At 51.6% G+C, this 13,499-nt stretch overlaps 1 protein-coding gene across 1 annotated transcript; it reads right to left on the bottom strand.

The window, feature by feature from the left end:
* Positions 1 to 2,839: 2,839 nt before the first annotated feature.
* Positions 2,840 to 11,803, bottom strand: LOC128724685 (thiamine transporter 2-like). Its single transcript, XM_053818406.1, has 6 exons — positions 11,595 to 11,803; positions 8,162 to 8,249; positions 7,565 to 7,778; positions 5,294 to 5,491; positions 4,740 to 5,214; positions 2,840 to 3,134 (listed from the first exon to the last, which is right to left on the bottom strand). Exons 1-6 carry the CDS (start codon positions 11,801 to 11,803, stop codon positions 2,840 to 2,842), a joined length of 1,479 nt encoding a protein of 492 aa, XP_053674381.1.
* Between the last annotated feature and the right edge of the window lie 1,696 nt (positions 11,804 to 13,499).

Raw genomic sequence — 13,499 nt, 5'->3', positions numbered from 1 at the left:
CCGGTGCGGGATTTCTAAAGCGGATTAGTTTCCCGCGGATTTGGAATATTGAGTAACACGCCACGCAAATTGTATTCAAATAAGTCTCACCCGAGCCCCTTGCTGTGGATTTTCGAAACGGGCGCGTTCCGGGTTTTCATTTTTCTTTCTTTTCGGAGTTGAGTAAACGTTCCTTAAAGCGCTCGGGTCTCGTTTTTTATTGTTGTTGTTGTTGTTGTTGTTGTGAGCACCGTTCCAGCCGGTTGGACGAGTAATTCGATCACACAAATGACAAAAAGACCGACCGCTTTGTCGCATCGAATCCGCTCCATTTTGCTCCATTTCCCGGCATGACAGTTCCCATCCCCACGACGATCCTCGCCGATATGCATGCCACCCAGCCAGCCAGCCAGCCAGGGAGCGTACGCTTACAGCTTGGCCGACGGGGTGGAAAATCTTCTTATGTAAAATTGCGAACCGCACCGGTACCGGAGGACCACGTACTCGGTGGCCCATTGGGCAACGGGGGGGGGGGGGGGGGGGTTGGAAAAATCGCCCACAACCCGGACACAAAAAGAAAAAAAAAAGACGGACGTGGGACGAAGGATTCATTTGCGCAGCGACACCGGCGGCGACGTAACAGCCCTTGGGATCGCATTCATCTCAGGACCGGCCTGTCAGGTGCAGCATATCCAGTGCTTCGGCGATGGCATTGTCGTGGGTTTGTACGAATGTGAATGCATGTATCGGATTGCAGTCCTGCGTGTACGTGAGTGAGCTGGGAGGGTGAACAATTTGCGCGTGCCGATAAACTGATATCCCGCTCGCTCGATAACCATTGCCAATTGGATTGGGTGGCAATTTCGTTTCGCACTCGAGTGGCTTGAAATCCTTTTTCCGCTTGAAACCACCATCGAAGCGCTGCGCGAGCACCAGAGCGTGGGGGTTTCCTTTTTTCCTCGGAATTTCACCCTTAACACTCAAAAAAAAAAAAACAAAGAGCTGCATCTTCACGCCAGGAAGCAAGCATCCGTCTTGGAAGCCGATCCACTTCCGACAGCGAAAGATCAAAGCACCGGCCACTCTGGTGAACGCCGTGCGAAATGCAAAACAATCCTGCCAAGTGGATCGTGTTACCGGTGGCAATAAAACTTCGGTTCGCTGCGCACATCGCCCCCATCGCTGGTGGGTGTAATAAATGATCTACCCGGCGGTGCCACGATCCTGTCCTCCCTTTCTTTCTATTGTTTTGCGCGAGGAGAGTTCTTACGCTTGCTTCTCGATCCCGCTCCACAATCGACCAGCTAACGATGATTCATTGCACTAATCATCGCCACCGAACGCGCTGAAATGTGCCGATGCACCGGCGCCACCGGTCCCGGGACAAGCTGCTGGTGATGGCTTACGAAAAAGCTTTTAAGGTAGGGGGTGGAATGAAATATCATTAATATAGCTGACATTTATTTAACCTAATTTCTTTTGCAACCCCTTACGCTTGCTCACCCACCGTCTGCTTTATTTCTCTCTCGCTCGCTCGCACGTACGTTGTTCCCATAAAACGGGTTCTCCAGCGGCTACATCAAAACTCCGGGCTCCGATACACGCTTAAGTGGTGGATGTGGCCGAGCGTCGAAGGGCAACAGTAGTCCCTAGCAGAAGATAGAACAAAATAGTACCCAGGGTTTTTTGGGTGGACAGTCGGGTGGGTGGGTGGGTCGAGGCGGTTGCCATTTTCGTCCGTTGGCTGCACATTGTGTGGTGTGGAGGGCAAAAGTTTTCGATTTGAAACCTCCGGTTGTGGGAATATGCAGCAGCAACAGCAGCAGCAACAGCAGCTGAGAAGAAGACTCAACAGCTCTGGCAACTCCAGCAGCAGCATCAGTGGCAAATAAAATGGCTTCACGGGGTCAAAGGTGGGGCGCACGTGGGAGGAGAAAGAGTGTCAAGTGAGGGAGAGAGAGAGAGAGAGAGAGAGAATGCAATGAAACATGAAGCGCGACGTGGCAAGATGGATGCCTTTATGCGGACATCGAGGCAAGTCGAGGCGGGCCACTTGCCATCCCTTGCCTCATCCATCTCTCGCTCTTGCCTCCCCCCCCCACCAAAAAACCCCTTTCTCTAGGATGGTTCGGGATGCGATGAAAAATAGTGTTTTGTATATGATGGTTTAGCAGCTTCCGCGAGGTGGAAGGATGGGCACAAGGTTGATGGGTGGGAACAAGCGAACAAGACAGTCTGTTCCAGCGTGAGGGTGAACAAGCGAGAGAGAGTGAGAGAGAGAGTGGGTCGCAATAAAGGGGAGCAGGAACGGGGAACACGCGGAAGGTCGATGATAAATGCGAACCGAAAAGCTATCCATTGCTTTTTCGTTTCAGCGCTCCGCTTCCTGCAAGTGTCCGCACCGGAAGCTGGAGACTTCCGTGGCGTCAGTTTTCGCTTCCTTGGCTCAGGAGAGAGTGGCTTAGGGCTTTTGAGGCGGGGGGGAAGGTAAGGGGATACCGACGCGGCTGGAAGGAACTGGGGCGTGTTTTTATCTCTCCGTCGCCTTCCATCAGAATCGAACGCGAGATCGAGATCGCCGTTTGTCGTCCCGCTTGCTTGCGATGAGTTCCACTTTTTGCTTGAATTTTCCCACCGACCGACCGGAAATACCCCCCCCCCCCCCCGAACTCGTTCCGTAGACGGAGAGTTTGTTTTCGCCCAACCGATTGACCGAAGTGTTTCCGGCTCGTCCACCCCATCGGAACCTGGTTCGCCAGACGGCGGACGGGAAAACGCGCGGGAAAAACCCAACCTCCAAAAGCACGAAGTTGTGTTTCGTGGCGACTTGGCGTTTTTTTTTATTTCCACCACGGACCACTTATGCCGTCGCTTGTGTCGCCGTGGCAAGGTTGGGTGCGGTTGCGGTTGGATTGGTTGAGGCGCCTCGCAACATCCGGAGCACGGCGGTGACGACGGCAGCAATTAGGTAGATTATCGATAGCACCAGGAAGTAGCCACCGTACACTTTGAACTGGTCGCGGGGGTCCAGCATCAGGCCGCGCTCGGAGATCGTCGCTAGGGTGAGCAGCGCCTGCACGCCGATCGCCACGAACGTGTTGATGCCGAAGATCAACCCAAAGCTGTCCTCTTCCAGGTACTTGGCCACGATGGCGCTGCATGATGGGGAGGGAGGGGAGCAAAAAAAAAAAGAACGAGAAAAACAGTGAAACGAATCACACGTGAAAATAGGGCTTGCTTTTTTTCCCACCCCCACGACACGGACTGGGGTGCTTTTAATTCCAAACTCGAAACGTGCCGAATACAGTGATCGAGTTACGTCTGTTGCAGTCGCTTTTAATTGATTTCGAACAGTTTCCTATTCGACCGGAGGGGCCATGGGTTGCATGAAGTGGTTTAGCTGCCGGGCAGGAAAAAGCATCCGCTTTCCACGGGGGTTCTACGGTCGGCGGTGATAAGCGAACGGTTTTTGGAGTCACGTTTGCACCGGCTCGAATGGCGTTTGAAACAAGTGATTCACTAATTGGAATGCCGTTTGATGGATGGCGATGGGGCAGATAGGGATTTTTGTTGAAAAAAATGGGCAAATGTCATGTTACAGGCACTCTATAGCAATAAATTTGTTAATTTGCAGTGAACTGCAACGGTTCGGTCGAGCATAATTAGTGATTTATTGATGGTTGATGAGTTGCAATAAGATCTACTGGATGTTTGATCCGTTTAATGGACCCCAAAGGGTGTGTGGAAAATAGTTTTCACTCTGTGAAAAGGGTGCACTTTGGGAAACTCGAAGTACTAACTTGAGCTCTATGGTACTCGGAAAGCAGTGACTGTATATCAATGGAATTATATCTCTTTCTGCATATAAAGCATCAGATGGGTCCGTGAAAACCGAGCTCGTTTCATCTTCGGGTCTCCAACGTCGGCGTTGGCAAAAGTCGCGAAGAAACATTTATACAGGCATCGTAATGAATGCAAGATTTGTTCATATTTTGCTCGCATTTTTCATTTGTTTGCATTCGTCAGAATAATTCCGTTGAATAAATGGAGATTTTTTTGTTCGCTCCCCATCGTTTACTTGTCGCTCTGTAATGACCTACGTCTTATGTATTCTCCCCCTGCGTTACCAGCGGGGAAGCAAGTTCGCAAAGCTTCCAATTAAGAATTCGGGAAAATTAACTAGGCCCGCTCGCGCCATGTCGTATTTGCGTGGCCGAGGCGAAAAGTTGCGGAACGATTGCGAAAACCAAGCGCCTTAAATTAAAACATTCGCCTCCACCGGGACCATTTGGTGACGAACCGGAGTTGGTGGACGGATGGTTCGGGAGAGTGGTGCGGGGGAGGAAAAAGGACAAAGCAATTTGCATATTGCTTACGGTTTTTGAGCGAAAACGCTTTTCGGAATCGCTGGTCATTGTGGATGTTGTTTTTCAATTGAGCGAATGGTGGAATGAAAAATGTGTGCTGTAGACCACGACGCATTTTGGGAATGATTTTTGATCCTGCCTTTCTGCGTGGGTGTGTTTTGTTTGCTCCACCAGAACACCGTATAAAAAGTACTAAGCCGATGGTTCCGTGGGCGATTGTCGGCCATTTTCGTGCATCAGGCTACTACGATGCTGTCAGAGCTGACACTGAAGACAGATGTCAGTGCCATGAATTTTGACAGATGATCACAGGGACATACAAGTACATAGAGATCCGCTGGCCAGATGTATTTTTATAAAACACCTCCGGGAAAGATTGCTCACACGACCTACCTTGCCATCGTAATCATGAAGAGATACAGCGTCCCGAACAGGATGTAAAGCGCGTACGCGACCCACACGTTGGTGGCGAACCCGGAGTACAGGATGAGGCCGCCCTGCAGCCCAGAGCACACCGTCAGAATCCAGAGGGCCCACTGTTCGAAGATGCGATTCGCTACGTACCCGGCCACGAGGGCACTAAGTGCCCCAAGCAGGGTGAGTAGCGCCTCGGCACCGCCATTAAACAGCGTGTCCTGATCCTGGTCGATTTCGTGCCACAGCAGCTGCACGTACACCTGCACCTGGATAAAGCCAGCCATCGCTAGCGCCCACCAAAGGCTCCACTGGACGACGGGCAGCTGGCGGTAGGCACCGATCAGATGTCGCCATAGCAACCGAACGGCTCGGGACCCCGAGAAGCGCACCTTTGGCCGTAGCTCTGCATTATCGGCGTTTTTTGCAACATCCATCGTGTCGGTGTTCGTGTCTGCAATGGGAGTTGTCACCTGACTGCTAGTGCTGGCTAAAATATGGCCGAAAAGACGAACCCTTACCCGTGGGTGCACTGTTCTGGGCTGGTTCCGGTGCACCACCATTCTCCTGAAGGTCCTGCCGGTGCGATGACGTAACCGAAGCACGCTCAACCGTGTACGGTTTTCCGTGCTCCTCGACCGCCGGTTGTTTCGCCGACTCGCGGGAATAGAAGTAAACACTGGTCTTCACCGGGGGCAACAGAAACGACCAGAGCAGAGAAAATGCTTGCGCTGCAAAAAGAAAGCACTTGTAGCTGGAAAGAGGATAGTGAAAAGCAGCGGGGCTGCCCGGCTGCAAGCGCCATTCACTCGGGCGAAGTACAATGGAACCCTGGGTCGAACACAAAACAGATTCCCTCGAGCTTCCTGAGCGGGGGAAAGGATGAGCATTCGCCGAGGGTTGGAATAAAATGTTGGCCGCAGTCCACCGGCGCAACAAGCGCGAACAAGGTGGTCGGATGCAGCAAAACACACGCCAGGAACACACTTTATCACGTTCATCACCGGCAGGCGCTGCGGGTTTCTTGTCCCGGTGTTGCCCCGTGGGATAGGTGTTGACTTGGCTCTTATTGCGCGGCCCGGTCCGCGAGATTACGGCGCGTGGTCCGTTGAATGGGAAGCGGTTCCTTCCGCTTCACGACAAGGGCGTATTAAAATCGAACAACAGCCACCGCTCTATTATGCGGCGTGCGCTGCTCCGTTTAATTATTGTTCGTTCTCGCGATCGGCTTACGAGCTCCCGAGTAGTGGTGCGGGAGAACTGTTGTTACGTTCAAAGTCTAAATATTTTAACTTCCAGGGAAACTATCTTGCTATAAATCTCTTGTAAGGGTAATTTTACAACTTCTTAGCGGAGCAGCTGCACCGTGTTAGGGCACGGACATGCCACCGGAGTATGGCTTTCGTGAGACCGAAATATTTCTCGAACCGCATCCCAAGCTGCTCAGCTATTTACTCGGGTGGTTTTTCCATTCATAATTTTCAACCGTATTGCTGGCTCACTCCCTCATAAGCAAAGCACACTGAAGTGGAGTGGTTTTTTGTCTTTTCCCATCAGATCGGTACCGATTTCTTTATGATGAAAACAAAAAAAAACTTAAATCTCTTTCCGGGCAGGACACGTCGGTTCGCCTGCGGGATGAAAATATTGATTTTCTGGTCCGGTGTTACACACGAGAACCGCAACCGGGCGCGCACCGGCTGTGGAGCAATCTTAATCTTTGATGAAGACATCAAAGTGACATCGGACGGAGTGGCTGCTGTCGAACGAACTTAGAGTTGATTGATGGCCAGCGGTTAGTAGCAACTCGGCTGGGGCATGGGAGCGTTTGCACGGACGGGCGGGGTAGCAAAGATATCGATCAATCAAGAAAAGATTGGAATAATTGTGAAGTGCTTGCGGGCATCGGACCGGATGGTGCCACCGCTGTTGGAAGGAGATTTTGCGGATGGGAGAGAGTAAGAGCTTAGCCGGATTCGGAGCCGTCGTCGGTGAGCTTAAATGGATATAAATGAATGGGATCTCGTGTAATGGTGCGTCCATTAGGGATGCAAACTAGCCATTGGTTGTGGCCATGTCCAGGGGCCGATCGGACGTTGCATAACAATTGTTGTACGCTCGGTGGGAGTGGGCCAAGCGGGACGCAGGCGAAGCTGCAGAAGAGTTCCATTTGATTGGCCCAAACGAGGTTAGGTGAAGCACAAACCCGTCATTGGGTCGAAATTGTTATGTGGGGGAGTATGATTGAACGTTTGACCTCGTAATGGTTCACCCTGAAGAGTCTTTTCACGTGCAATTATGTGTGTCTGACCCGTGCGGCAATGCAAACGAATCGATACAAATTAATATGTAATCAATAAGGGTCGTCTTTGGACGTTGTTCGAGCCACATAAACTCCACCCATATTGTGTGCTCCTTGAGGCCATGTTGAGGAGCTACGTAGATGTAAACAATGGAGACGCCACTAATCTCAACTTAATCTAAGTAGGCATAGAAAGCTTTAACTGACATAAGCTTTCTAAACAAACCACTATCATTGCACTCTTTGAGTGAGGCGTATAAACTCCGGGGTTGTTTTCAATCCACTAGGATATGCTCAAAGTTTCACGAGCTAAAATTTACAGTTTTAAAACAATTTGCTACCCATAATAATCACTCTCTGGTTCGGCTGTGGTATAAAACCCACAGCATATTTGCTACTCCTTGGCTACCCGGCGGCCAACATTTCCCACCTGTTATGGGTTTTTGCTAGCGGTCGTCGGTGGCTCGGAAACCACCCAAAAAAAACCCCGCGCACTACTTACTGCCGAGCGTAATGTAATTCAGGTCGCGTACATTCATGGCCCCGGTAGAGACGAGCACCTGCGAGATGACGCCGGACAGAAAGCGCCCGAGCAGGATGGCGGCCCGCGTGTTCCCGGTCACCTGTTGATACTTCTCTCGGCTGATCTTGGCGTAGATGTACGTGTAGTAGGCGACCTCCGAGGCCATGTAGGCACCGTACAGCACTTGCACAACCTGCCGCGACGGGGGTGGATGTGGTCGGCATTTTGCGAGAAGAGAAAAAGGAAAACCACGATGAGCGATGGCGGTAACGATGCACGATTCACAGCCCACCGAGGCGGATGTGGTTGAGGCTGTGCCGAGAGTTAATGTACCGAAGCAGCCAATCCCTTCGGGATGGAGGCTACAGCTGCTGAGCCCAACCGAGGGAAGCATTTCGGGCTCGCCGATCGGCCAACATGACGGATGGGTCGTGCCAGGTTCGCTTGGCCCACTTGTTGCGGTTGAGGACGCTGTGTGGTGCACGCTTTATGCACGCTTATTGACCATCATCGAACCGCCCGTTTTTGGGGGGGTGCACCCGGGTGGAGGGCTGGTAATCAGACGGGGGTACTAACCTGCAGGGCTGCTAGTGATTCCGTCCACAGCAGCAGCGACCAGATGACGATGCCCAGGCAGGCGGAAAACACAATTATCGATTTGTATCTGGTTCACAGGACGCGAACGCAGGACGAGAACAGGATCAGGTGCCATTGGGTGGCGGTTTGGTCGAGAAAAGAGAAAGCAACTAGAGTGTCAAGAGTGGGAAGTAGTCCGGTGGAGAAGAAAAGCTATTACGCACCGCTGAAGCGTGTGCGAATGGGACAGGGACCCGTTAATGAAACGTTAATGTGATAAAACGTGCGCCTCTCGCCGCATTCTAGGCTTGGGGTTGAGGTTTGCGGGGTGCTGCTACCCGTCAAGTGTCTAAAGAAGAGAGGAAGATGGCCCCATTTATGCTCCCCGAGTGTGCTAATGAAGGTTCGTCCTCTTTGCGCTGCCTCTCTGGCTCTCCCTTCACGCCAATCGCCGGTCACCATCCGGTTTCGGGTGGGAAAGAACGTTCACCAGAATGGCTGCCGGAGCATGAAGCCGTTAGCGCAACGGTTGACACCGGTAAAAGCTGTCCAAAGCCGCTGTCTCTGGTTCTGGTTGCCGTTAAAAGCCGTCCTCCCGTCCCCCCACGATCGGGAGGGTAAATTGAGCGAGGACTTTACACAAACGCACACAGGACGTAATGAGTTCGTTCACGAGGATGGTTTTTATGCGCCAAATCGGGCAATGAGACGCGCCAGCCGGACGCGGGGTGGGTTCTATCTCTAAACTCAGTGGTTTTACTCCAACTCTCAAGGTCACCCGAAGAACTGGTTGTGCGGACGTGGTTTTTAGTCTGTGAGCTCGGAAGCTTCGAAACCAGCAATTTACTGTTGCAGCAGCGTTCGGCTGTTGTGTGGTTTGATTTTTAATTTCTCCACCAACGGTTGGGGGTTGGTTTGCTACGAGAAGCAAGAGCCTTGCATACGGGGTTTGTGAAGAATCGGTTGCGGAAAGAATTTTCGGCAACCATTTCCCGCTAGCTTCAACGACAATACCCCAGCTCAAAAGCTTTTGCCCCATCCCGGAAAAAGGTCAACCGAAAGCCGGACACGTCTACGACGCGTTCGGATTAATTTCCACCCTCTCGAGGTGAAATTCCTCGACATCGTTCTCACCTCCCCCAGTACAGGCCAAAGCGAGTTGAGAAGGGGTTTCCTTGACACACGCTTCGTTACGTTGCGATTGTGGCTGAAATTGCATCAACATTCTTGCAGTGAAATTGATTGCGTCTCGAGTGGACTTCTTCCCGTACCGAGTGGGCCAGGCCCGGCGTTGGTTCACGGACCGGCGGAGAAAAATGTCCGGCTAACCTATCACCCCCTGCAAGATGGCATTTTGCTCTGACAGCAAGTGTTGGCTCACCGGAACGAACCGGTTCCATCTCGCCTCGACGTGGGCCTTATTCATTTTCTTTTTTCGCCAACACTTTTCTCAGCACCCGCGCGAAGTGCTGCGAGGCGAAAGAAGCGCCGCTTCATGCTTATCTTAAATATCATAGCTAATCATTATCAAAAGCACTCGGTGGATGTTTTCCCACTTAAGCGCGACGGCCACCCCCCGCGCGGTGTGACCCAAGTGCTCTCAATCTCAACCGTCTGGCACTTTGGCGGAAAGTTCTGAGTGTGTAATTAAATAACTAAATAAATTCGACTCCATTTGCGGGCGCTGGCCGGCGCGCCGTTCCGCTGGTCTGTTTGCGTTGCATTTAACGCCCTTGGCCTTAACGGCTCGAGGGGCGTGTGAATTGGACGGGAATAAACGATGCTGCTGTCACCGGAAGGGAAAATCAATTTATTCTAGCTGCTTGCTGAAGAGCGACTGCCCATCACCGCCGGGCGTTTGGGGGCGCGTCGCCATATCGGGCGCTGGCATCGAGAAAACTAGCCCCGAAGCCGAAGACGAGATAAGTGTTGGGGAGCGATTTACGCCCAAACCACCCACCTCCTATGGCTGTTTGTGCCATCGAGTCGCGTGGCATCGGAAAAAAAACGAAAGACAACAACGGGGGAAGAAGAAAACTACGCGAAAGCAATCCTCAGAGTTAGAACTTTGTTTACGTTGGTTGGTGGTTCGTGAAATTATTTAAAGAGTTTATGGCTTGAAGTGTGTTACGTCTTGTCTCTCCCCCCTCCCCCTTCCCCACTCCCACATCACTATCCCTGGGTGGAAGTTTTTTGGGCTCGCTGAGAGAGAGAGAGAGAGAGAGAGAGAGAAAGAGAGAGAGCGAGAGAGACTTTCATGTGTCGGGTTTGAGTTTGTTTCGCCATTTTCCACACCCGCACACGGTGAAGATTTCCGTTTGCCTCGGAAACGGAAGGAACTTCTCTCCTTTCTTGCTGCTTCCGGGATGGCACACACACACAAAAATTCCCCCATCCCACAAGACACGCACCAGACTCCCCACACTTTAGTTTATGACATTTGGGAAAGCGGCGGAAAAATGACGCCGACCCCCTACCGGTGGGGTGAAAGTTGTCAGTTTAATTTGGCAGTTTAAGTGCTGTTTTGAAAACTGCTTCAATCGGTAAAATGGCACTGGAGGGTGTTTGGCACAGTTTTGGGGAGAGGGACCGACAAAAAGGGGCATCGAAAAAAGCGTGTATGCTAATGGAAGTTCGTTGCGTCGGCACGGCGCGTGTGAGTGTACGTATGAATGGTGCGTTTTTCGCCAACCCCCGTTGCGAACGTGGTCACCACGCAACCGGGAGTGAGTGTTGTGTGTTGTGCGCATTTGAGGCACGAAATTTGAACTTCCGGTGGGTGGGTGACTAACTTTCCCCATGCGGCTGAAACACGCCACCAAAGGGGGACGGATGTGTTGCAAATCTCACCGCCTTCGTCCTTTAAATCAATCCCGTATTAATTTGTTTATTAAAGTTAGCGGCAAGTTTACTAGAGGCCGTCCGATGGAGGGATCGATTTGGAAGGCATTTTTGTGTGCTGTTGTTGTTGGTATTGCTTTTGCGTGCTGACAGGAGCGTGCTGTTGCCTTTCAATTTGTGTTATTGCATCACAAGGGTTGGCTCATGGTCAAGCAAAACGGTGGCCTGCTTAGATTTCACACAAACTTTTCCGTACTGTCACACTTCCCTTTGAACTAGGTGGCTCGAAGTTCCTTCCCCGGTTGCCGGTTGAAACGAAATTGAAGCCCCGTTCCGGCCGCAAAAGTCCGACGGTCGAGTTAAAATGATATTTTTGAAGTGTTTTAAAGTTTTCGACCCATTTTGCGAGTAGCCACCACGTCCCGTGCCGTGCGGTGGCCCGTGAGGCTGACACAGCGTTGCCTCGAAGCGCAAGCAAATAAATCGTGTTTTCCACCACATCGTGTAGGCCAAATCCCTGCGAGTGGCATTTATCCACCACAACGTCGAGCCATCGCGCAGTGTTTGCCATTTTCCCGGCCCGCGCACATACCTGAGAATATCCGTGAGCAGAAACACAAACACCAGCAGCGCGACCTGGCTGTACGTGCCGATCGGGTAGACATCGCGGTTCAGCTGTTCCGGCTCGATGTCCCGCCACTCGCCGGACAGAAACTCGGTGACGAACGGTTCGGAAACGCGCAGCTCGCGGAAGAACCCAAACACGCACAGCAGCAGGGACACTCTTAGCCACGGTTGCATCCCGGTTCGGTTCCGGGACTAGCGGCCCGGTGCATGCGGTCGTGGATCGTGCCGGAGATAAATTCCGATCGCCGGAAGTGCTAAGAGTGAATTTGCTACCTCCTAGCGACCGGTTATGCCGTGGGGCCACGTTTCACCGTGGTGGTTTGGTGAAGATTTGTGACCGTGGGGCGAAATTGGATGGCTGGCACGACCGGGTAAATGGATGGGCGCCCGGATGGGAGGAATTTTTGTACCGGTTCTGGTGTGACGGCACCGGCGAAATGGCGGACCACAGCGCCCACAACCACGGGGCACGATTTGTGACTGAGTAGACCGTGGCCATGGTTCGCCCGTGGATGCGTTTTCTTATCGTGGGTTGCCGCAAACCCCTGCCCGAAGCTGGTTGAATGTGTTTTGAATGGCCAGAAGAGGGGTTGGATGGAACGATCGCGTGCTAATCATGTGTCGGGGAGGAGTGTTGCATATGAGGCTGAAGGTGGCGTTATCTAAAATGGCGGTATCTTGGCTCTTGCTGTCCATTACCGTGATTACTTTGCTTGCTCTGTTTTTTTATGATTTCTTCTTCGACAAGGTTTTTCTCACGCTTGGCCCACTTGTCGATCGAGGGGGCAAACTGAATAAAGCACGTATTTGCATCGTGTGAGAGTGTCGATTAGTGCGCCCGAGAAGATCGCGTACCGTGGGGTGGTTTATGAGCGCGAAAGAACCCATGTGTGGCAAAAACATCATCTCCATCGAGCCAGCTAGCACCTCCATCGCTTGGCCAGTATACAGTTGTGAAATGAATCCCTTAAGCCGGCACGCTTATCAGCGTTGGGTGTATCATCGGGCTCTAAACGATGGATAATTGAATTTTTAGCTCCACGGTAATGAGTGTTTACCCCACGGTGGTATTCGATAACGAGCTGCATTGGGCGGTGATGGCGTCCGGTCGATAAGATAGATATCTCGTCGTGAGCCGTCACATGTTTTAAAGGAGCGTACAATCGCCATGCCCTCTGTCTGTGTTTGGAGAAAGTTAGATACAATATCTCTTGTTTCATTGTACGCGGGGAGGCACGAAATTTAATTTCCGTTTGTTTTATTGTTCAAAAATGTACACCAGCACGATTGTGCAGTGCGTGTGCAATGCGCTTGCATGGAACTCAAATTCACGGCGTAAATGAACTCACCCGACTTCGAACTCACCAGTGGTAACTCACCGCTCGAAAGCTCACCGGTGAGATGCTTTTGTTTGGTTCAAGCTTGCACGCAAGCCGCTCTACGATTGTACGCAAGAAAGTTCGTACTTTTGTTGCAACGAAACCGTTAGTTTGTGTGCGCAATACAGTTGATTTTGAAAAGAAGGATATTTGATTGAATGCAGAAATCCCAATTAAAATAACCTTCCTTCGCAAATGAATACAACATTGCGAGTGCATCTAGCTTTATGAGTCGTTCGGTTTATTCTTGCATTTGGCATTAACTACCAGCCCAGCTGTTTTATGACCACTTGAACGATCGCTGCAAGACCAAAAGTGGCATTTCTGCTGTCTTCAGCTAAACCCGGATCGTTAAAAAGACTACCGGGGTGTCCCGAACACGACCCCGCGGGGAGTCGATTAACGAAATATTCTTAAAGCCTTAATGACTCGGCGTCTTGGGGTCGCATAAGTCGCTGCCGGAGCCTATCACGTCGTCTGTATGCATGCAA

This window comes from Anopheles nili, chromosome 3, assembly GCF_943737925.1.
Source record: "Anopheles nili chromosome 3, idAnoNiliSN_F5_01, whole genome shotgun sequence".
Classification (NCBI taxonomy): domain Eukaryota; kingdom Metazoa; phylum Arthropoda; class Insecta; order Diptera; family Culicidae; genus Anopheles; species Anopheles nili.
The sequence above is the reverse complement of the archived record's forward strand: the minus strand, read 5'-3'. Positions and strand labels throughout refer to the sequence as shown.

What these genes read in the sequence shown, in the direction of transcription:
- LOC128724685 (XM_053818406.1), bottom strand. Translation starts at nt 11,803, where the DNA reads ATGCAACCGTGGCTAAGAGTGTCCCTGCTGCTGTGCGTGTTTGGGTTC. An exon ending in CTGCTCACGGATATTCTCAG is followed by an intron (nt 8,250 to 11,594) that starts GTATGTGCGCGG and finishes CCTGTGAACCAG; the next exon opens with ATACAAATCGATAATTGTGT. An exon ending in GAATTACATTACGCTCGGCA is followed by an intron (nt 5,492 to 7,564) that starts GTAAGTAGTGCG and finishes TTCTTTTTGCAG; the next exon opens with CGCAAGCATTTTCTCTGCTC.